The 23,821-nt window shown below is 39.5% G+C and overlaps 1 protein-coding gene across 1 annotated transcript in view; it reads left to right on the top strand.

Moving 5' to 3' along the window:
* The window catches only part of KIAA0556 (KIAA0556 ortholog), a 55,580-nt gene that overhangs the window by 4,960 nt on the left and 26,799 nt on the right, over positions 1-23,821 (top strand). Inside the window, exons 3-12 of the mRNA XM_009995526.1 lie at positions 460-536; positions 1,722-1,856; positions 4,209-4,470; positions 5,765-5,914; positions 7,691-7,854; positions 10,674-10,777; positions 11,230-11,344; positions 11,793-11,999; positions 14,871-15,008; positions 19,409-20,306. Of these exons, the coding sequence (XP_009993828.1) occupies positions 460-536; positions 1,722-1,856; positions 4,209-4,470; positions 5,765-5,914; positions 7,691-7,854; positions 10,674-10,777; positions 11,230-11,344; positions 11,793-11,999; positions 14,871-15,008; positions 19,409-20,306 (2,250 nt within the window). The remainder of the gene's footprint in view (positions 1-459; positions 537-1,721; positions 1,857-4,208; positions 4,471-5,764; positions 5,915-7,690; positions 7,855-10,673; positions 10,778-11,229; positions 11,345-11,792; positions 12,000-14,870; positions 15,009-19,408; positions 20,307-23,821) is intronic.

Consider the following 23,821-nt stretch of genomic DNA (forward strand, 5'->3'; position numbering starts at 1 on the left):
AGCATATCTCCTGTTGTTCCCTGGGACCCTGTCCATCAGAGTCTGCCTTCAGTAGTGTTGGCTCTGGGCTCAGCTGGCTTTCTAAGACAGCTCACTGCCTGCCCAGCTGGGAGTGAGAATGGTGTGCACCCCTCTTCTAGAATACATTTCTGTACTTTCAAATCAATTAATGTGGGGCTTCACTGGCTCTTAAGCTAGTGTATCTTTAGGTAATTTATTCCCTTGGATATACCTGCTGATGACTGTCCCTGAAGAGGTTCAAAACTCCTGCTACTAATACACAGCCAGCATTAGGAGTGGAATCAGGTCTTTTCAGTTGTTGATACCATTCCTATTTCAAAGACTTACTCTTCTGTCCTCATCTGGAGAAAACAAAAGAATGTGAACTAAGGTGTATATTGCCAAATACTGCATTTCTATTTTCTGTCTTCTAATTCTTGTCTCTCTGTTCTGGAAAAGCAGCCCAGCTAGAAGAGTTGCAAGAACGTAGCAGACAGACCGCACCAAGCAAAACACAGCGCAGAGGTTGGCTGCAGGTGAGAGGCAGCTTCAGAAAAATACATTTTTGAGTTAATTATTAGATTGTAAACAGAGAAATTGCTTGCAACTAGTAGATCATGGGTAGTGTCAGGACTCTTACAGACTCTGAGTCTTGTCCCATCAGTGAGCAGAAATACTCCGGACTGGAGTCCCAGCAATATGAGCATCTCCAGCAGAGCACCTTTGCTTGTTGGCTTCTCAGTCACATGTCTAGAAATAGCCTAGATTTATTGAGCCCTGCTGTGTTGTCTTTCCAGCAGATACCACGGTTTTTAAAGTAGCCCATAATGATCAGGGTCTTTGAACTTGTTCAACTAGGTTGTTTGGGTTTTTTTGTTGTTCTTCCTGATGAGCAGGTCTATAGCAGCTACCCACAATGACCAGCACTCACACTGGTCTGACCAGCATGATCAATGAGGTCATAGCCTTGTAACCGGATACAAGTTTCTAATCCCTCCTGTTCATTCCCCATGTGTTTGTTCTCCCTCACTGTAGATGCATTTCAGAGAGGAATCCAAGCATGTTGGTTCCATGCGTAGTCTCAAGTTGCACCAGGGAAGGTTTAGATTTCATGTTAGAAGAAACTCTTTCACTGAAAGGATAATTAACCACTGGAAGAGGCTGCCCAGGGACGTGGTTGAATCACCATCCCTGTAGGTGTTTAGGAACATGGTTTAAGCACTGGATTTGGTAGACTTAGGTTAATGGTTGGTAGAGTTAGGTTATGGTTGGACTCTATGATCTTAAAGGTCTTTTCCAACCAGAACAATTCTGTGATTCCCCAGAAGAGGCTTGAGTTCATTTGCCATAAGGCTGTTATGGCACTTCTTTACTTCCCTCCAGTGGTTTTGTTGATTGCTCTGTCCCTACTCCTATTGTTTTTTCACTTACTGGGTGAGGTGAGGGTGTGAGTCCTGATGGACACTCACTTTGGTGCCAAATGCTGAGCCTGACCCACTCTGGGGACAGCAGCAGTAGTTGGGGAGTGTGACTGGGACAATTAAACCATAATGCAAGGGCCTCAAGGTGAGCTGAAAGATAACAGAAAACTTCCATGGAACAAAGGGAAAAAGTTGCTTGATCTAGATATTGTTATGTAAAATGTGATGATTATTCTTTTTGTACTGCTGAAAGCACACACAAAAAAAGTCTTTACTTCCTTGAATGCTTTTTTTTAACAGAAAACTGTGGAGATTAAAACAGAAACGGGGTCTAAACTCCGCATCAAACCTCCTTGTGAGTACTCTGAGGATTTTGAACCTTATGAAAGCTTGAGTGTGGAGACAAATGGTGACACTCCTCTGCACCACCCCCAGGTACAACTGGCGTTTGCCTTTTGTTGTGCGTGGCAGTGTCAGCTGCGGTGTGAACAGGCTCAGGTGTCACTCCCGACCCCGAGCAGCAGACCCAAGCGTACAGCGTTTCTTTCACTAGAAGCTTTCACATGGATGAGTTACAACCTGAGGAGAAACAAAATCACGTCAGTGGCAGTATGTGAAGCCCTGAATTCAGGAGGGAGGCTGGTGTAGGACGGAGGCACCGACCCCGGGTCCAGCTGCAGCAGCGGCCCCGCTGAGGGCCTTCCCGCCCTTCCCGCGGCGCCTGAGGGGGAACGTGTCGGGTAAAAGGGGCAGAAAACGGGGCCCGGGAGCCGGGACTGAGCAAAACGGGGAGAAACAAGCCCGGCCAGCCCCCAGGGGAGAGCAGGAGGAGGTCTCCTCGGCAGGAATGGTGCTGCATTCCCGGGAGAGATCCCGGCGGGGCAGGCGTGTTCCTGCAGCCCCTGGGGAAGGCTCCAGGCTAGAGCAGGGAAAAAAATGAGGAGAAAAGAGCAGTGGAGAAATTAGGAGCTGTTGTGGGCTGACTGCAGCCCCCCATTCTCCATCCCCTTGCTTTCAGTGGGAAGAGGTAGAGGAGTCAAGGATGGAAGAGGGAGGTAACTCTTCCGGTTCACTTCGTGGTTGTCCCCATGAATGTCCCTCCTGGCTGTCAGGTTACAGAAAGCTTCAACAGCTTTGTCTGGTTTTAGGTTAGTTTCTGAATAATAAGTGCTGAAATTGTTGCATGTCATTTTGTTACCGAGCAAAAGTCAGAGTAAAGTTTTAAAAATGCAATCAGCATAGTTGCTTTCCATCAAGGGTTGTTACTGTTCTGACTCAGTTGTTAGACAGTTCAGTCTTCCATTTGGTTAGTTACTGCAGTTTGTTCTAGCATGCTTCACAAATTCCTTGTCCTTAAAAAAATGAATAAATGAACAAAAATTGTGAATGATTTTCTGCCTAACCAATTAATGACATTATTTAAGCTTTTCTGGGTATTAGAATAACAAGTATCTATGAAACTGTCTACAGATCTTGTCACTGACATCAGATAACTTTCCAAGCATTTTTCCCTAGCTTGCATCTTTCTGCCTTTCCTATATTGCTTTGGAGCTTGGGATTTTTTTTTCTCTACAAACCAGCAACTTGTTTACAGCAACGGATGTCTATAGTAATTTTTGTGAAAGTGGTAAGCTAATAATTTTAAACCAAACCCCTACTTTTGTTTGTATCCCAGATGGAATTACTTTTGGCTTTCCTGAAGCCATAATGTGTTTTCTTGAATGTCTTGTTGCAAAGCAGATGTCATGAGGTTTCAAGCTGAAAAAAAAGATTGTACAATTCCTTGTCAAAGAGCTAGAAGTATTAGTCCTGACTGTGATAAAGACATGCTCAGTATCTAGCCTCAGGTTCCTTATAGACCCTCTTTTGAACCTCAGTTTGCCTGCTTTTTGCAATATGTTTCTGTCACCATGGAATTCCTGACAAGTGTAATCTGTAGCAGAAGAGCAGCTTGAAGCTTTCATTGCAAGCCAAACATGCTGTCACAGTTCATTTGTACCTAAGACAGCTTCAGGTTTTCATTTTACTCATACAGTTTGCTTACAGATACTTACCTTAAAACTGTAATACCAACAACTAGGGAAAAAAGACATTTAAGATCTCCAAGGCCTTTTTCAGTCATAAAACTGAAGCTCTCTAGCATCATATGTGCTGTTTGTGTCATATGCTGAGAGAAGTAGGGCATTTTTTTCTGCAGTACGTTTGAAAATAGATTACTTTTTGCATAAAAACCTGTTGCAATGTGTCCAATTAAAAAAAACCTCTGTGCAAATTGGAAGCTTAGTCTACGAGAGCACATCACTTTTCTACTGTCTTTTGAAGTATAGATATGTACAAGACAGGACTGTAATCATCTATCCATTTACTTAAAAGTTGCTGTTACATTATCTTTGCAGTCTCACAAAGGCATTTAGACAATCTGGATTGCAACTGGTCTTTAAATGTCAAACCAAAAAGTATTGTCATCTGTGTGAACCTGGAAAAATATATCCCCTTGCCCTTTCTATTGCTTATCTCCTGTTTGTAACTTATTCCTGAAAACTGGTTTTGCACATAAAAATCCCTTGGCTTACTGTGAGGAACAGAGGAACCATAGGATGTTTTTTCTTTACAAATCCTCATCAGAGGAGTGAAGATAAGATATAGGAATCTGAATTTTTTTAGCTGCCTCGTGTGTCTTGAGTTAATGAGGTTTTCTTTCTCCGAGGGAAGGAAGAAGCAGCTACGTTGCTTAATTTTGAAGTACATGTTTGAGCTTTTCTGATAAATCTGTTTGAATTTTAGCAGAAATTGAGAAGAAGCTTGCAACTCAGTGTGGAAGAGAAAAGGATGGAAGAAGATACTCTTAGTGATGATTCTGGCTCTGTTGAAGAGGATGTGTTTTCAGAACAGTCTTCTACTGAGGAAACCATTGCAAGCTTTGGAGGTTTCCAGCTGCATAGCAGTAGATCAGTGCAGAAAGAAACTTCTGAACATCAGGATGCTGGGGGTTGCTCTCGCCTTGCTTCTGGTGCCCTTACTGTGTTGGGGTTCAACCAGGATCAGCATAGTAAGTCTCTGTGTATGATCCACTGCTACAGTATTGTAATAACTCTTTGAGAGCATTATTTTAAGGGAATGGCTGCTGGTTAATCATAATCAACTTAATACTCTCATGAGTGTTCATGCTGTTCAGCAAACCTGTTGTTTTAATCTCCTGATTTGGGAGACTTGCATCCTCTCACTACTATGTTAAATATTTTGCAAAGACCAAGAGATGGCCCTGGTTAATGTGCTTGGATCACCAGGCAGAGATACTTGAACTAAGATTGTCTCAATGTCTGTGAGATTTCTCAAGAGATTATTTGTTTAGTATGTTTTTGAACTGGTTTTGCATTGATCCAGGCAGCCAAATCTTCCCAGTCTCTACTTCTTTCATTTCATGTTGTGGGTACTGGATACCTATAATCAAAGCATGTGCTCCTCCTCCCTGATTAAAGATATATTAATTAGAGAAAACAAATGTATCTGGCTATGAGCAATTTTTTTGTCAGGTCTTCTCCTTTGGAGACCTCAATAACTTCCAACTTTGGGCAGAAATCAGACTTGTACCTACATTTAGTATTTCTCAGAATTCCCTCCCCACCCATTTCAGGTACATTAATTGGTTTCAGTTTTTTGTTTTGTTTTCTTTTCCTCATTAATTACTTAACTTCAGAGGAACAACCTTGAAACAAATTGAGTAAAGGAGTGTTCCTTATTACCAGGGGATGGGGGGAGTGGGAATGGGAGATGACAGGAGATAGGAACAAGGGATGGAGCAGCAGTGAGAACAAGATCTTTGGGAGAGTACATGATTATTATTTTCCACAGAGAAGTTTCAAAGCTGTGATGCAAACACTGGAGGTATTAATTCTCAAATTAAAAAAGTGAAGAAAACTCTTATGAACTACACTAGGCAACCTGCTTCCCCTTTGAAGCTTCTAAAGAAGACAAGATTTTAGTCTGTATTTTAAGAATTTATTTTGGTAGAACTATGTTAATAAGTGACTCAGGACTTCTGGATTTTTTTTTGCTTTTTTTGATGGTAGTGCAGGTAAATACCTGGTACAGATGAGGTCTGGTACCTCATCATGATATATTTTATTTTGTTTCACTAAGTCAGTGCAAGCCACGTGTTTGTACTCCTACCTCAACAGAACAGTATCAATAGCAGGGAGGGAAGATGGAGGCTGTCACTTTTACTATGTCAGCATAATTAAAGTGGAAAAATTTTAGTCTGTAAGATCCAGTAAATTTTGCCTGGCTCGTTGCTCCTAAGTATCTCTGAAGTTGATTATTTTTGTTCCCTTATTATTTTGCAGAAGTGAAGCCACCCCGAATTCTCTCAGCAAAACGGAAAGATAATGCTGAAATGTACATTCCTGTCAGACCAGTCATGGTAAAAAATAAAACCACTCGACCACTCTCTGCTGAGTTCTTGCAGCAGGAAAGACATGAAAGAGTTTGTTCTAGTAAGAAATAAGAATACATATGTATTGTCAATAAGGAGAGTTTTCATGCTTTTTGCCCCTCTGGCTCAGATGTAATTTCAGTGCACATCTGTCATTATGTGATTTTCCTTAACTGTTCTCCCTTTTAAAAAATGTTTTGTTGTTGTTGGTTTTTTTTGTCAGGCTTTTTGATATTGTTTTTACCACTTCAGTGTTTCTACCATCTGCTTGTGAGACAGTCCAGAGCCTATATACTTTTAGTCTTTGGCTACATCTTTACTACCGTTCTTCTCTTTCTGCTTCCACAGCATAAGATTTTTTCCTCTCCCTTTCAGTCCTTGTGCTTGCTCTGTTCCTTGCCTTCCTCATGGAAAAGGGAACTGACTTCCCTCTGGTACTAACTGAAGTATCTTCTCAAAAGCAGTGACTGATGGCTTGGTGGAAGATGCTAACACAATGCATTCTAACTGTCAAGGCATGATTTTCCACGGCAGATCAGAACGAGCTCTGTTGCTTCTTGAGTCTGAACTTGAATTACACCTTGAATGCTGCAGATCAGTCTCCAGTGCTGAGTAGACACACCAGTATCTAGTATCATACTGGAAAATATTTTTCACAGACTGGAGAATACCATTTTGAAGGCACTGCTGTTTGTTGTAGGGATCTGCATGCTAAGATGTGATCTTTACCTGGGCTAAAAGAAACAGCCCCCAAATTTAGGGGCTGAAATCATGGCTTTGTTTTCTATTTCAGCACAGTCCTTAATTGAACAAGTTTGATGAATTTGAGTTTTCTAAGGTCTTAAATGAAGTTTTCAGTTTTACCATACCCTGTGGTTAAGACACTTCAGAAAAGCAAAATCCAAGTAAGCAATAAAGCTAATGGTTTTGAAAAGTCAAAATAATAGTTTTTTAATTGGCAGAAAATCAAATGAATTGAGGAGAAGAAGCAAAGTCTGGCTCCAGAATAAATCCTCTTTGTAGCTTGTGAGACCCTCACCCACCATCTGTCTGAGCAGATGCCTGCTTTGATTGTTTTCCGAAGATGTCTGTAGCATTTTCTCAGGTTGTAATAGTGCTTGTTAGAAATGTTTCTGTCCAACTATCACTTTAATCCTTAATTTCATTTCACAGGGATGGTAGGTATAAGAAAAATAAGACTTCCTCTGTCCCTGTATATGCAGAGATGACAAATGCTTGATGGAAGTTATAATGAGTGAAGGTGATGTGGGGATTAGGCCATGAATGCACCCAAATCTCATTTCAGTTTTAACTTTCCAACTTTTCAGAGTAGAGTTCATGTTATGAGCTTCCATTGCCATTTTACTCTCCTGCTTAGTAGACCTCACTGCAGCACTATTCTGCAGTATTTTCACTTGATTTTAATTTCTATACATCTTCAAAAGTCAAAGGAAGAAAAGAGACTGAAGCCCTTAAAATATAAGTACTTTGCTTTTCTTTTGAATATAACCAGTGTGCTTCTCAGATCCTCTATTCTTTATTTCCATTAAAATCTGAACAAAGCCAGTACAGAAAATCTCAAAGCATAAAAATTGTATTCCTAATTTTTCAGTTTTCCTCCTCTTATGATACTGTTTCAGCTGTTGTCTGAAGTAGATGTGACCTGGAATCTTAGTATAAAAACAAACTGGAGTATTTTGGGCTCACTTGGGATGGTTACAAGAGCATGTTTGAAACATCTGATTTAGTTACTGACACAGAACTTTGCTAGCAGTCTGTAATGTTCCATACTTAAATGCCCAGAAAAATTAATATTCCTTCCTTCTTTTGGTGGCAGGACCATTAAGTCAACCAGAAAGATCACTTTCAGCAGCTCGAAAGACTCTGTGTGAGAAGGATCCTGATCTCTCTGTTTCAGCTGTCATTAAGGCAATGCAAATGGAAAATGAAATCCTGCAGAGACAGCTGCGGAGGCAGAGAACTTCCACAGGCCCTCAGAAGGTACAGCAACACACAGAGGGGCTGTTCCATCACCTAGCAATGCCCCATGAATTGCAGTCTCTTACACATTAAGATTGTGTTTGAATGAGTGGTGATGCCTCTTTAAGTGTAATTTAATTTCAGTTATTCTTCCATAGGGTGGTTTTCTTTCATCTGCTTCCACAGCATAGCATCCCACAGCTCTCTCCTGATTTCAGGGATCACTGAGCAGCTGATAGACCAGTCACATGATATGTCTTTACATTCACAGCTGTAGGGCTGTTAGAGCCATTTGCATTCTGGAAGTTCCTTAAAATAATGTGTGATTTCCATGCCAATAAATCCTACCTTCCTACTGAAGTCATTAATATGGGCACTGTTCCTGTTCATACCTGCCCTGCTCTTGGAGCAGAGCTGTCATGTGCACTGCTGACTCCTAGTGAGGAGGAGCTAGCAGGGCTTTTTTGTACTGGTGTGTGTACATCTCTTATCTCCAAAACCCACGTTTAAAAGCTATTAAAAACTCATGAACAAGCAAATCAACAAAAATCCATTCCCTTTTGATTCATGTCAGACTGTTATTCCTTGTTAAAGAATAAGGAGGTGTGCCTTGACTAAACTTTGAGCATTATGAATACCTCAGTTCTCCTAACAAACAGAAAGAAGATAAAGGAATCTGAGCATAAGCTGATTTTTATGAAATTATCTGTTATGGACAGTGTTCAAGGACTCAAAGTCTGCTTCCAGTTGATGTTTAAGAGACTTCTTTCTATAGGAAGGAAAAGAGACATGCCTAGACATTCTTGGAGTTACTAATTTGAATTCTGAAAGTTTCCAAGACAGCTGACTATTTCAACCTAAGCTGGTGCTCCCTGAAGTTGTGAGTTGATGTTATGGTGACTATGTCCCTCCTGTCATCACTGAGCCAACTTCACATTTCTGGGGAGTTTTGGTTAGGAGCAAAGGTTAAAACTGTTTGTATATTACAGGCTATACTGTACTATACATATGATTTCACTATCTAGGTCAAGTTTTCAATCTTATTCCTCTTGTTTTTGAGATATTTATAGCTTTATGATGGAGAGAACAAATTCCATTGAATATTCTCACATAATGTATCTTTCTGCTAACATTAGGACTAATTTTAACATTGTTGTGCTTAAGTGAAAAATAATGAAATAATACTTCAAATAGATGTAATTCTGTGCTGACACTTGAGATGGAGTTTCAAAAAACCTCTGAGTTCTCAGTCTTCAAGCTGACCTAAATAATTTTTCAGAAGTAATTTAATTTTGCAATTTAATTTACTTATACATTTAAAGAATTGTGGAACTTGGACTTTGATATTTAATTTTATTACAATGGAGGATTTTTAATACTAAAAAAGTAATTACCTTCTAAGCATTGTAAAGTTCTCTTACTCTTCAAAAATCACAGAAATGGCTGTGACCTAAGAACAGGACTGCCATTCTTCATCTGTCTAGTTCACTGTGCTGAGTATCCTGACTCTGACAGAAGCTACAAACAAATTTTTGAGAAAAATAACAAAGGGAGCAGATTATACTTTAAAAAGCAAGGTACAGGCAGAGAAAAAGCCTGTAGCATTGTAAGACCTGAAGGACTTTTCCTCTGTTTTCTCTTAGCTAGGCACTACTGAGAGTCCTATATTAAAAAAATAAATCTGGGTGAGCAAAGAGCCTCTGGACACAGTTAAATGTAAAAACAAGGTACACAGAGTTTGAAGGAGGGCCAGGTATCTTGGGGGGAGTATAGATAAGCGGTCAGAGAAGCAAGGGGTGGGGTAAGGAAGGCCAAAACATGGAGTGATTTGAACCTGGCATGGGATGTTAAGAACAACAAGAAAGTATGTCAGCAATGAGAGGAAGACAAGGGAAACTGTGGGCCTGCTTCAGAAGAAAACTGTAAACTTTGCCATGCAGGACATAGAGAAGGCTGATGTGCTCAGTGACTGCTTTGCCTCAGTCTTCACTGGTAAAGGCTCTGGTCACACCATCCAAGTTAGAGAAGGCAAAGGCATGGACTGTAAAATGGAAGATCTCCCCACTGTAGGAGAAGAGCAGGTCTGTGACTATCTGAAGGTGTACAAGTCCATGGGACCTGACTGGATTCATACACAGCACTTGAAGGAACTGGCTGAGGAAGTTGCAGAGCCTCTGTCCATCATATTTGAAAAGTCTTGGCAGTCTGGAGAAATCCTGACTGGAAAAAGGGAAACATAACTCCCATTTTCAAGATGGGGAAAAAAGGAAGACCCAGAGAACTATAGACCAGTCAGTCTCATCTCCGAGCCTAGCAAGGTTATGGAACAGCTCCTCCTGGAGGCTCTACTAAGGCATGTGGAAAACCAAGGGGTGATTGGTGACAGCCAACAGAGCTTCACCACGGCTAAATCCTGCCTGGCTAACTTAGTGGCCTTTTACAATGGGGTCATGGCATCAGTGGACAGAGGAAGATCAACTAAAGTCACCTACTTGGACCTGTGCAAAGGCTTTGATGCTGTTCTGCATGACATCCTGGTATCAAAACTGTAACAGTATGGATTGGGTGGATGGACCACTTGTTGGGTAAGGAACTGCCTGGATGGTTGCACTCAAAGAGTGCAAGAGCTCAAAGAGCTCCAAGCTCAGCTCTTTCATTGAAAATCAAGACTAGTTCTGTTAAATGGACTTCATGTAAGTACAGAGTTAGAGTTTAGCTAAGGTTAGCAGAGATCAGAGCTGGGCCCAAACTCATATTTATTCCAGAGATGCAGACTGCTACTCTCTGGTATGTAGAGAACAATGTGAATGAAACTTGTTCATCTTTGTCTTACATAGAAGGAATTTTCTGTCGTTACTTCTGCAATGGCTGAACCCCCAGAAGAAGACCAGGCAAGGACTGCAGTCACCAAAGCTATTGAGAGCTTTTGTCCTTTTGGAAGCAGGTATGTACATTTCCTTTAAGGGTAGCTTCCTTTCTGGAAGGAGTATTTTCCAGTACAGTGCCAGGTGTAGTGTGATACCACTATACCTGATCATCTTTAGATACCTGAGGTATCATGCCAGTGGTAGCAAATCAGGGAGAAGGTTCCAGCCTTCAGGCCAGACTCTGTAAATCAGGGAACTGTCAACATCTCCCTCTGCTTGTCTGTTTATTACCTTTATACTACGTCCTCAGACTGCCTCAGAACCAGCACAGAGCTGGAGCCCAGTCTTTTAACCAAACTCAGTGAATCTAAGGTGGGATGCTGCAACAGTTGTCATTCAGTGTGGGGGTACATGGGATTCTTCTGGGGGGTATGTGTGTTAATCCTGTCATCTCTTCACCAACAAATCTACTTCTAAAAAATGCAAGAATTGTGAGGAAATAACACATAAATGGTTGTGTATGTTTCAGACAACAGAAGAAACTTGTGAAAGTTCTTCAGGAGCCTGAGAGCCGTTCTGCCTGTGATAATGACTTGGTCCTCTCTGATGACAAAGCTGAGATAGATTCTGTGTTGCGAGAGAAGGTTTGTGTTTTTAGGCACTGTAACTGTTGCTTCCCAGTGTTACTGAAATAAAAATGCAATGAATAATCTGTAGGCCACTGGTTCTGCCCATGCCAACTAAATACCCTGGCAGGGTAAGAGAAGAGAATGTTCCGCTTTCTTTTGTTGATCAGGATGACAAAGGAATCTGACAAAGAATGGAAAGCTGTTTTCTCCTTATGCTTTAGGGTCACTGGAATCTAGAAGGGTGCTAAGATATCTTCTTTTACCTTGCCTTAGATTTTCTGCCCCACTTCATGTGGGGCACAATCAGTGAAACCCAGAGTGATTGAATGTCATCCAGATAGCCTTGAGTTTACGAGCTTTTTGCATCTGACTCAACAGTATTTTAGTCTTAAAAATCTTTATTTTTTTTCCACATTTTATTGTTTTATCACTTATGTTTATACCATATTTCATTTTGGTCCAGGTGACAACCACTATGGAAGTATGTGATGCCATTTATGTGACTATGGAACTTCTTTCTAACTGGGGAGATCCAATGCATGTGGGTCTGAGCAAGGTGGAATTCTTTGATTTATGCAACAAAAAGATATTTGTGTCTCCTCATGATGTGGACATTCGAAATGCTGACAGCCCAGGGGATTTGTGCTGCTTGGTCAATAACAGCTTCAAAGTAAGACAGCTTAGTCCTGGATGTGAAAATTTCTCATTAGAAAATTTCTTTAATATTCCATCCCTAGCTTTTTGTTTAGAAACATGATTGCATTTGGAACCTGACTTGCATAACAACTATCTGATCATTGAAGAATAGAAATATTTCTACAGTATGTCTGCCGAGAACCTGAAGTAATTATTGTGATCTGAAGGTGTGAGAGCTTGCTGACTTCTTCCAGATATTAAGAATTTAGGTAAACTGAGGAAGAATACATGCTTATTTTCTCCTGTCCCCTTGTTATCCTTTTACTTAGGGAAGAATTACAGAAGAATGTGTAGGTGGGTAGTTTTGAACAAAAGATACAGAAAAATGCGTGGCATGGTAGAAGTATTTAATGGCTTTTCTGTGAGACAGTAAGATGAGGAGACATAGAGCCCTTACATACTAAAGAAAGTGGGCAAAAGACAAGAACAAGAGTGAAAACCTTATCTACTGCTGAAGAGGTTAGCAAATGTCCACAGCCCTTCATACAGCTGTAATTTCACTTGTGCTGCACATTCACTGTGTGTTCTTTGCTCCATGGGCCTTCAGAACTAGGATTCTAGTAAGAATTAATGTGATTTTAGTGGATGAGAATACTAAATGACTGCCTTAGTATATTAAAAATATAATTTATAAGTCATTTCATGCTAGTGGTACTTTTCTGCTGGCAGGGTGAACGGGAATAGAAAGAGAGCAAATATGCAACGTTTTGAAATTTAGTTGAAAATCAGTATGGAGTATGATTTCCAAACAAGTATTTTTACTTGAAACATCTTTCTTAGTGTCTCTTGAAAGCTGCAGTTTGGATGTCATATTTACCCATTCTCCTATATAGGCTGTGCTCTGTGGCAGGTAACACTCACTAGTAGCAGTAACTCCAAACTTTCTAGATAATTATAAATTATGTAGTAATTTATTAATGAATCCATTACAAAGCTGTTATTCTCAGCATTTTTCATGTATTTATATGTCCCATTATTCTTAAGTAATGAGGTTTTGTGTTTCATTGATTAATATATCCCTTTGATTTGTGACACTGTGATCTCCTCTCATGAAGCTGAAAGGTGGTGTTGCATCAGGGAAGATGCAATCTGGACAGGGAGTATGACCTTAGAGTCTAGGTATATAACAGGGCTGCAACTCCTTCAGCAGCATTTCCAGTTTGTGTAAATTTCAGATCATACAAGAAAGTTTTTGGGTGCACTAGAAAAAAAACTCAATGAATGAATCTCCAAGCAACTGATATTTTCAACAGAATGAAAACTTACAAAAACTTACTGTGTGGAAAACTCACTTTACCATGGTTAAGGGGTATTATTTAGGTGTACCTTTGTCTTTGAGAATAGGCATGTGCTTATGCATAGGAATTTTATTAGTTTATTGATTATCTAAGTTCACACCAGAACCTGTTTATTTCTAGGGCATTAGGTCTGGATTGGAGAGGTCTGGAGGTGGATTGCTCATCAGATGTTGTCTGCTGTTAGGGAATAATTTTTTTAGGCATTCTCATTCAGAGTATGACCTCATAACATGATTTAGATTAGAAGTTGATCCTGAAATTGGGTTCACACTGGTTTGAAGGCTGTCCTTAATTTCTTTGATGCTGAGAGGCTTTCTTTTTTTATATAGAAAGGATTAAACCTGACTGGTACTCTTACAGCTGTTTATGTCCCAAACTGATATTCAAAGTAATAACTGTTCCCCAAAGGCCTTGGAGAGCCCTCTGAGGCAGAGACACAGTGAACTGTCAGAACTTGAAATACAAAGATGACCGCTCTGAGAAGTGTCTCTGTTCATGATGTCTGTGAACAGACTGGCAGAGCTCTGTCCTTACCAGCATTAGGCACACACCTGAAGTACTGAGAAGGAAAGTTTTGTAGTCACTACCTTCAGGAAAAACTGAAAGACTCACTTCAAATTAAAGGATATGTTAAAATACTGACTGTGTGTACTTACTGTGTGACTATATGTACTGTGTATCTTTGAAAACAGAAAGGGAGCTAATTTTCTACTTATCTCAGGTCACTGAAATGTTATCCGCATGGATTTTTACTTTGTGCCCTCATTTGTTTCTGTTTTCGAGTAACATTCAATATTGAGTATATTAATATTCAGCATTTTGATTTTGAAACTCTTTGCTTCTTTCTGAGCTGCCACACATCTTTTTATTCCATTTCTGAACATGTAGAGGTAACAATTCTAAAGAATGTCCAGAATTAGGCATTCTTTGGTGCTTTAAAATGTCTTGATTGTCAGTTGTCTGTAGAGTTCATGTTGGGAGTTTCTGTGTTGCCTTAGAAAATTCTGAGTATAGAGTCCTAAATATAGCTCTGAGGAATAGATCTGTAAGTGAATTAGTTGTCTGCAAAGCCTGATTAAGTAGAGGTAGTGAAATAAAATTCTCTAAGATTCCCCTCTTTAGCGTGCGGAACAGAAGTGTAAGCACTTTATGAAATCACAGAGTGATTATTCAGTGTCCATTGTGCTCTGTGATCCTCTATTGCCTGCAAAGCTGATTAATTTGGTTAAAATAAACTGGACTTGCTCTGACCCTGCATTACAAAGCATGGCAGGCTGCTTGTCATTTGGGAGCGTGCATATATCTTACTGGGACAGCAGCAGCTGACCTTTATCTAATTGGCAGGCTGTGGTGAGCTGTCTGACAGGCAGGAGAGGCGGATTTACTGGTTGGAAATGAGGTTAAGGTTTGGCTCTTAACGTAGTTGATTTGGTGAAATGGTGACTTTTCTAATCTATGTATATTTAGCAGTGGGGTGGTAAGTTAATTAAAATATCCTGCTTTAGGAAAGACAGTTTTAGTGACAGTCTGCTTGTTCATGTTTTTAGACCACAAGGGAAAGGCTTTGGATGTGCCCTTTCCATCCGCCCATCCAACTTTACTTTGTTATCCGCAATCCCACCCGGTCACGTGACTTTGGTATATCCAAGATCAAGATCTGGAATTACAACACAACAACTCCCAGTGTAAGTAGTCTTTTCTCATCTCCTCTGTATGTATGCTCTACCTTGCCTAGGGAACCTCAGTTTGATCTTCTTTCCAAATGCGGGTAATAAAAGTAGATGCAATTTTCTTAATAAAATAGGGAGCTAGGAGGGTTCCATGGCTGCTGTGAAATTTGCTTTTGTCTTGATTGTAAGTGGGGAGCAATATAATGTTTTCTTTGGCACAATGAGCATTTTCTTCCAAAGCTACTAAAGTTCTCAAAAGACCTTGCAAAATGCTTGCAAATTCTGTCAGTTAATCCTTTACTGTGGTGAGAAAAAGATATAAAGGTAAGTTCATCTTAATATTTAGGACTTCCAGCTGTTTTATCACAATATAAATAAATGTGTTTAAATACGTGTTTTCTCACGTCTGTGGGTATGAATAGGCTGCTCAATTTTTGTTTTAGAAAATATACTAACTACGTGTTCATAATAAAATGAGTAATCTAGTCTTTCAAGTGAGACGTCTCATGGCAGATGGTCTCTTATTTGTGTGTTTGAATGTCACCATGGAAATTATTCTTGTTTGTATACTGCGACGTTAAGAAAAAAATCCCAGGTACTGGATCAAAGAGGATTTGCTGTCCTGGATTATAAATAAGAGGCTTTATCCCTCTGGTTTTGCTCTCATCTATGTTCTTATATAAGCACATATGGTAATTTATACATATGGAAACGGCCATGGAAGGGACAGCTTAAAGAAATTTACTGTAACATGATTTATATTTATTTTCTGATCTTTGATAGCTTTTTCTAATAAAATCTGGTCTAGAGATTGTTCCATCATCATTAGAGAATAGGAAAAGGACTGCTGTTTTTGGAGGTAATAGTATGATTTGTTTCCAAACCTGCTGAATACAAGGCAGGAAATACACATAAATGTGTTTCAGCGTTTCAAGGCACTGTTTTTTTAATAAACCACTCTAAGGCAAGCTGTAAAATCCATTAGGAGTATAATCCCATGGATTTTGGTGACAGTGCAGCAGTCCACACTGACTAAAAAAATCCCTCCTTATTCTTAAGGTGAAAAAATAATATAGACCAGTTCTGCCTGATTCTGTAATTTGTCATGAGGAAGCTTTGACTAAGTGCAACCCCAAAATGTAATTAGCTAACTTTTTTTTTTTCTGGTAATGTAAATGCAGAGTCAGATCTCTGTGTCATTTGTGGTAACTATTTTAACCTCCTTCTTTTTCTCAAAAAGTGAGAGGTGCCCCAGTGTTTCTTAAACAGCAGACAAAAATTTAACTCAGGCCAGTGCTTCTGGGTTGTTGAGAATGTTTTAGATCTTCAGTCTGGAGACAGAAATAATATGTTGGAATGAAGCTGTAAAAGTCAGATTACATCATTGTCAGACTCCTTGATCCAGTGTATGACGAGTACAAGTCTCAACAAGTGTTTCATCTGGCCTTTTTGTTTTCACTTCACATGAGGTCTGTGAAAAAAGAGGTCATTTTTAGTCCGTAATAACAGATCAAGCGTAAGAGAGGGCGGCCAGTTCTTCTTAGGTATGTCGGAAACACTCAGGCATTTTGTAAATACTTGCTGCAGCATTGCAATAGCATTGTTTCTTTATGCTATTAACTCTTTTCCTAAGATCCAATATAACATTTGTTGTGTGTCTTCATAAATCTGCAAAGGAAATTAATGCTTAAAAGCACGAATGACTTAGTTGCTCTGAAGTTCGGTCATTTTCTCTTTTAAGCAGTTGCCTGTATGTCCTGTGTATGTGCCTATGTCCATTCTCTCAAGTTGGAGAAATTTTTCAGTGTTGGATTACTACTGGGGTGTATGTATGCAGCAGCTTTGTTCCAGTTAAGTTTATAGAAGAACATTTTTGTTTTAGTTCTTGTTTTCTGTTTCTCATTCTTTTCCACTACTCTCTGAGAAGTCAGAAAAAGGCAACTTCAGGTCCTCTCTGCAGGTGTAATTTGTGGAAAAGTGATTCTGATTTTATCCTTTGTCCTCTGGGCAAAAGTATCACTGAAATGGCCAGAAATAGCATCCTTGTTGCTTCATGGGAAAGCACTATCCCAGCAGGCACTGGGAGGGCTGCAGGTACAGGCTGGGAAGGAACAGCAGGAGAAACAGTAGAACTGGTTTCACAGTATCTTCCATTTTTTTCTCTCTGTTGTTGTCTGTTGTTTTTTCTCTCTGTTGTTTCTCTTGTTCTGAGACATTATGCTGTGCTAATTACTCTCTGGGAGGAAAAAAAACCTGCCTTGGATGAAGTGTTTGTTTACAGGGTGGCTTCCTGATGGAATTACTAGCGGAAGGAAGGGATTTCTCCACCCTCCTAGTGCTTGCAGAGAGTTAAGCAGTGGTGCTAGGGATGTTAACAATTCTGCCAATCTTTCTCACCACATCTGATCACTAAGTAGTAGGAACCTGAGAGGTGAGGTTATGGGGAATGAAAAAGAGCATTTCTTAGTCCTGTGTCTGCATCTATTTGTTCTTAGAGTCCCTGAGATCTGTTTATATTTTTCCTGCCTGAGCCTCAGTCTGCTTAGAGTTTTGGTGCAAGAGATTTTCCTTAGCTCTTTCAGTCCTACTGCACAAACTGGTTCTTCTGAGATACCAGCTGTTGTTAATGCCTGTCTCTGTTGTCTTAGAAATACCTGTAGCTTTGGCTGGTTCATCTTCATACAGTCCAGACACAACTTTAGGGGAAGCTTGGGTATATATCTGTAGTTTCATGCAGTTAATGTCTGTTCCCAGGTAGAAACACAGAGGTAAGTGTTGAGCATTCATAACAGCAGTAAAAATTAGGATATTATGTAGAAATGTTGCAGCTATTCCAGATTTGACTGTGAATATCCAGTATCTCTAGCATTTAAGGGAGACGTTAACAGTCCAAACAAACGAAGATTCAAAAAATTACATTACTGGCTCATCCTGATAATCTTGCTCTTCCCCATCATAATTGCAGGTGAAGCCATGTATTTAGTTTTTAATATATATAATTAATAAAGTATTTTGATCCCCAGTTAGGTTAATCTAGCATTGTCCTTGTTCAAGAGAAAAAAAAAAATCCCATGTTTTATGGCCAAATGCATCAGAACAGACATGCAGCACTTTATGATCCTCTTGGATTAACACAGGCACCCATGACATAATGGCTAATTAAACTGGGTTTACAGCTGTTCTCTGAGAAGTTACTGAAAGTTATATTTTTCTATCAGGAATGTGTCTTAGATTTCCACACCTACTCCCCTATCTCAACTGTAGCTTTCTTGTAATGTCTGCATCTTCTGTTCTTCCTCCTGTGTAGATCTAGAATACATTTTTCTAGTCACACATGTTATTTGGAAAGCAGTAGAATGGAAGCTGTAAAGACTTGTAAGCTGTAAAGAGTGCATGTGGGAGTGAGGAACTGGAGACACTTGTGCTTGAAGGTGAACAAGTAACTGGTTTATGCTGGGGGCAGAGGAAAATTTAAATCGGTATTCAAGGAGAACTGGCATCCAGGAGATAAAAAATAGGCATGAAACTGAAACTTCTTACTGTCATGGAGAAAGCTGCTCAGTTCCATGAAAGCAGAGAAAAAACAGAGTCTTTGAAGACTCCATGTGACGGATGCATTACTGAAATTTAGAAGGCAGAAAGGAGATAGATTTTGTCTCATCATCTGTATTTTCGTTGAAGATACCAGTATTTTTGTCAAGAGGGAGAAAAAAGTTACATGCAATTGATAGGAGAATAGGAAGAACATTAGTTCCAACTTCAGTGGAATGAAAATGCCAGGATTAGGGGGTGTCACAGAAAAGGAGGACCAGAGATAAAGTTGTCTGAGATCAAGACATTCTATTTCAAACGCTAGTTAAGTTTGGGGAATAGGCTATCAAGGCAGAGTATTTGAAAACTATTAAAAACAGATTTCTTCACAATGGTATAGGTTATTTTACATTCTTCAGTGGAACGAGGTGGACCAGATGATTTTACTTTTATGTCCTTTCTAGCCCTGTATTTCTATAACACTTTATAACTCCTTTTAACTCTAGTGGCTTTAATCTGGGTGGTTGCTGTGGAATATGTCGTGAAAGTGGTGAATCTTAAAGATGCTGGAGCAAAATGTGCCTCTGGAATTTATATCCTGATCAAATATAATTATACTTAATCTAGGCTTTTTGGTTCCAGCTTTTCTAAATGTTTAAGCCTTGTTAGCCAAACTGGTTCCTAGCAATTCCAGTCCTTTTATCTAAAATCTTAAATATTCCACAGTATTTTTTAGTTTGAGTTTTTGGTTAAAAAGAACATATTACAGATAAAGGGTTTTCATTGTTCTTGTCTGTTAACTGATTAAGCAATCAGAGTTTCAGAATGGTAATATCTAATGCTTGAACAACTTAATTGAAATCTTCCCACTTTTATTTTTGTAGAACCTTGATGTTGGAGTAAAGAAGGTGAAGTTATATGTTGATGAGAACCTTGTGTTTGATGGTGAATTAGAGAGAGCCTCTGGAGATCTCCTCACTGAGAACAGCACTACAATTGACCTTACGAATCACAAGCAAGATATCTCTGCATATTCTTCAAATGAAAGGAAAGAAGTAAATGTACCTGCAGTCACAGAGAACAAAGCAGGCCTACATTTTCAATGCTTACAGTCAAACAGTGCTTTACTAAACTGGAAATCTCTGCCAGAAGAAAATCTTCTTGAGCGTAAGATGCACTCTGTCAGCTTTACCAAGAAAAACTTGTCTGAGTTACAGGATGATCCAGAGGTGTTGCCATCTCAAGTTTGTTTAAAAGATGCCAAGGAGGATGCAGCAGTACAAGCAGTCAGGGAGAGTGTTCAATCTGATGATGAACTTTCTTTGAGTGAGCAAATGGAAAAGCTAACAGGAAGAAAACTATCTGATTCTACAAGTGCATTTCCTCCTTGGTTACAGTCATCTTCCCAAGTAACAGAAAATCATCAAGCTACTTCCAGTAAGGAGAAGCCTCCCTGGCTTGCTACAGAATGTGGTTTAGGCTTGAGATTTCAAACACAGTCAGATGCACTAATGAAAAACTTTTCAGAAATGACTAATGAGGATGTCAAATGGCAGAGAAATGAACTGGGAAGATCCAGTAGTAGAAATGCAAATGAAAATGAGAGATCACAATTGCCAGCCAGAAGGGATGGTGGTGAAGGCTTGGACATATTGGAGCAACTTTCTAACAAAAATTCCTGCAGCTCACAGTACCCTACAAGTGGAAGGAGGAGTGTCAGACATGGAAAGAAAGAGGGATTGAACACTATAAATCTTGGAGAAGATGGTTTTGCACTCGGAGGTAAGAGATCACAATAGGAACCTTAGTGTGCGTGCTGACGTGTTCTCCATTTTGCACAATCATAGAATCATATAGAGGGACTTCATGAAATTCCAGGAGGTATAGACAGTGAGATTTTTTGTGGTATTTGCAGTATTCAGTTTTTCTCATTCATACTATGTTAATACTCAGAGTCTCTATCCTTGTCCTACACCTCATGTGAAATGTTCTTGTTCTGAAAAATTTACATTCTGAGTCAGTACTTTTAAATTTATTTGGAGAAGATGGAAGACTAAATTTCAGTTAATTGTATTATAAAAATTGACAATCATGCAAACCAGTGAATATCTGGAAAAAAATCCAGAACAGTGGGACCTCAAGGTAGTGAGTATTTTTACAGAATTTGTCTTTCTCAGAATACATGCCAAATGTATTTATTCAGAGTGAAGGAAAAACTGCCCTTATTTTCCTTTCTCCACTTATGACCTTATATACCTCTTTCAGACCTTTCCCTCAGACATCTCTGCTCATTTATGAAGACTTTTCTAGTAAATTTAGCTATTACCTGGTCCATGCTTTTGATTTCTCCTTGTCATCCATCTCCAAACGTTTTTTGGTTTGCCAAGGTCCTGTTGGAGGGGCAGACCCAGATTTGTGTAGTTGTGTTCTCTCCCTCTGGCAGCAGCCAGCGGCATGTCCCCAGGGAAGAGGGTGAGAATTGGGCAAGTTCTGAAGTTCATCCTTGGCATTCTGTAATTCTTCAGCATTTAATAATTTGTCTCAAATGATGAGAGTCTGGCATAACAAGGACAAGGCCCAGACAATGAGAAGGAGACGTTAAAGAAATACCAGTTGAAATTTTGAGTATGATTTAGTAAAATTAACCATCAAAACAATGTACATGAAAGTGGAGCTTGTTATATATTGTATTTGGGGGTTTGCATTACAGTTATGGTCATAAGGGACAGGCAGTGTGCTGAAATACAGGAATGCCAGCTCAAATTCTGCAGCAGGTATGGCATGAAGTTTTCAGACAAAGGTGAAGAAAATAGCTCTCTCTAAACATAGAATGTCTGATTTTTTTTTATTCCTTCTCTGCCTCTCTATGGAGGAATCAGCAATTTTGTAAGTATATCTGAAATTATACCTCAAAGAAGCACAGCAGCTGTTGGAATCACTGCCATCTCTCTTTCAGCCACCTACTCATTGCAGCCCCTATGCTGTGTCACACATTTTACAGTATCTCTGTTAGATTAAAAACTTGTCAACATTATGGAAACTGCAAAGAAATCCCACCTTAGTAATTTCTGCTCAGTTGTAAAAATTGTAACAATTTAGGAGTTTTAATGTAAAGTGTAAGATGAGGGTTATCATGATTCTAATGATAATGTCCTCTAATTTTGCTCAGAGCAGATTTTGTCATCTGGTGCTTAAATCTCCCAGTATGTGTTTGTTCCTGGGAAAATGACGTGCCATCTAGCAGCTTTTGTTCCCTCTGTCCTGTACTGTGCAGGGTAAAGGATCTTCGCAGTGGAGCTGAGTGAGCATTAACGAAAGGGAAACAGTTTTAAATGCTTCCCTAAGAGTGGTGAGCTTTAATTGGCAAGGGGCATGGGGAACTGCAGTTCCCCAACAACACTATGTGACAAGGGAAGGCTGCACAACCTCATATGCAATGTCACAGCATGTCTTTGGTCATTAAATGAAGAATAATGAGAACAAGAGTCATTAGAAATAGCACATACGTGCATGGCTGGCTTGAGTTAATGTTGCCACAAAAATGTACATTTTTTTCTTTGATAACTGGTTTAATGTGCAAAGGAAATAAATGGAAGGATACTGATGACATTTGCAAATAACATGTAATTTGGGGTATTATGAGTTAAGAGGATTGAAGAATTGCACAGAAAGATGAACTTGAGGACTGGAGTAATAGCAATGGAATGCAATTCCATAGTAATGCTTGCAAGGTCATTGGGGAACTAATATCAAAAAATTAAGTTGTAAGCAGAGTAATCATCAATTGCAAATGACCAAGGAAGAGAAGGATCTTGGTTGAGTAGCTGATCACAGATGGGCTATGAAATCCTAGTGTGATGCAGGCGTGATTATAGCAGTGTGCTCTGAGCATGTATCAGCTGAGGCATTTCTGTTAGTTAGGGAAAAGTTAATATCTCAACACAGGCACTCGTGAGACTTCAGTTGAAAAACTGCAGTTCTGATCATCCATTTTCAGGAAAGCTGATTACAAAGTGGAACAGATACAGAAGAGAGCTTTTAGAGTGATTTGGGAAATGAAGCGTGTGATTGCAGCATGGAAATATGATTGCTATTTATAACTGCAGGGAATAAAAATGAGATTAACACAACAGAGAGAGAAGAAAGGTGGTGCTTTGTTTTTTTTTCAAGCTAGTGTTGCCCCAAAATGCAGTTTACTAAAGTTTTGAGAGGAATTGTATAGTGTGTGTTGCCATCAGAAGCAGGACAAGGGACTTGGTGATTCAAGACACCCTTCCTATACCCCCAGGGGAGATGGATGTTTGAGGTGTTACTGTTTCTGGACTGTGGGACAGCATCCATCTTACAATCCTCTCTGGCATGGTAGTTAACATTTCAAAAAAAAGCAAACAAAACCAACAGGGAAAGGACTTCCAAAACAAGGAAGGCCAGTGGATGTCAATACTCTTCTGTACATGCTCATCCTCAAATATTCAAGCTCTAGGATTTTAAATTGGTAAATACATATACAGTATCTTCTTCAAGTAGGTTGTGAGACTCTGGGAATTGTTTTTTGGGGTGACCCACCCCATGAGTATCCATATGGATGATGTTTTGAACAAGAACTTACAAATTAGTCTTGGTCTCTGAAACTTTTACCTTTGCTTCCAATCTGTATTTCCCTTGTGGGATGAGAAGGAGTGGCCAGGTTGATCTCCAGTCTTTAATTCTGGAAGACAAATCTCTTCCAGGTAGTTTCCATGTGCTTTAAAATGCAGGGTTTTTTATCTCACTTGGCCCTGCTGTAAATGATTATTGTTCATAGATACATTAGGAACATTGCCTCTTTCCCAGTGTTTCCAAAAACAGAGTTAAAAGTTAGTCTTGATCACTCTTTTGGGAAAACACTCTTTTGCATTTTCCTGCAATTGGCATTTATTCTTGATAACCATTTGTTTTAGTATCCACTCAAGGATGTTGTACAGAAGTAAAATCCGGCCCATGGGCCTGTAATTGTTTAGTACTTCATTTCCTTTTCTTCGTTTATTTGAAGAAAATACTTAAGTGACAGCTTTATTGAAAATCTTAGTTATTATGTGCTCTTAACTGCTTTGAGATGGAAATTAAGCAGCTCCCCAGTGCAGGCACAAGGAGAATCTGCCTTGCTCCCACTGTGCCCCTCTGATTTGTTGCCACACTGCATCCCATTTGATGCTTCATCGTTATCCCCCTTCTGCATTGCTGACAAGTGAGAAAATGGTTGGACATTACCTGCACGGAATGTAGTGCTCACCTCATCCTCCTGGTATGCTGAACCT

This window comes from Chaetura pelagica, unplaced genomic scaffold (assembly GCF_000747805.2).
Source record: "Chaetura pelagica isolate M959 unplaced genomic scaffold, ChaPel_1.0 scaffold124, whole genome shotgun sequence".
Taxonomy (NCBI): Eukaryota; Metazoa; Chordata; class Aves; order Apodiformes; family Apodidae; genus Chaetura; species Chaetura pelagica.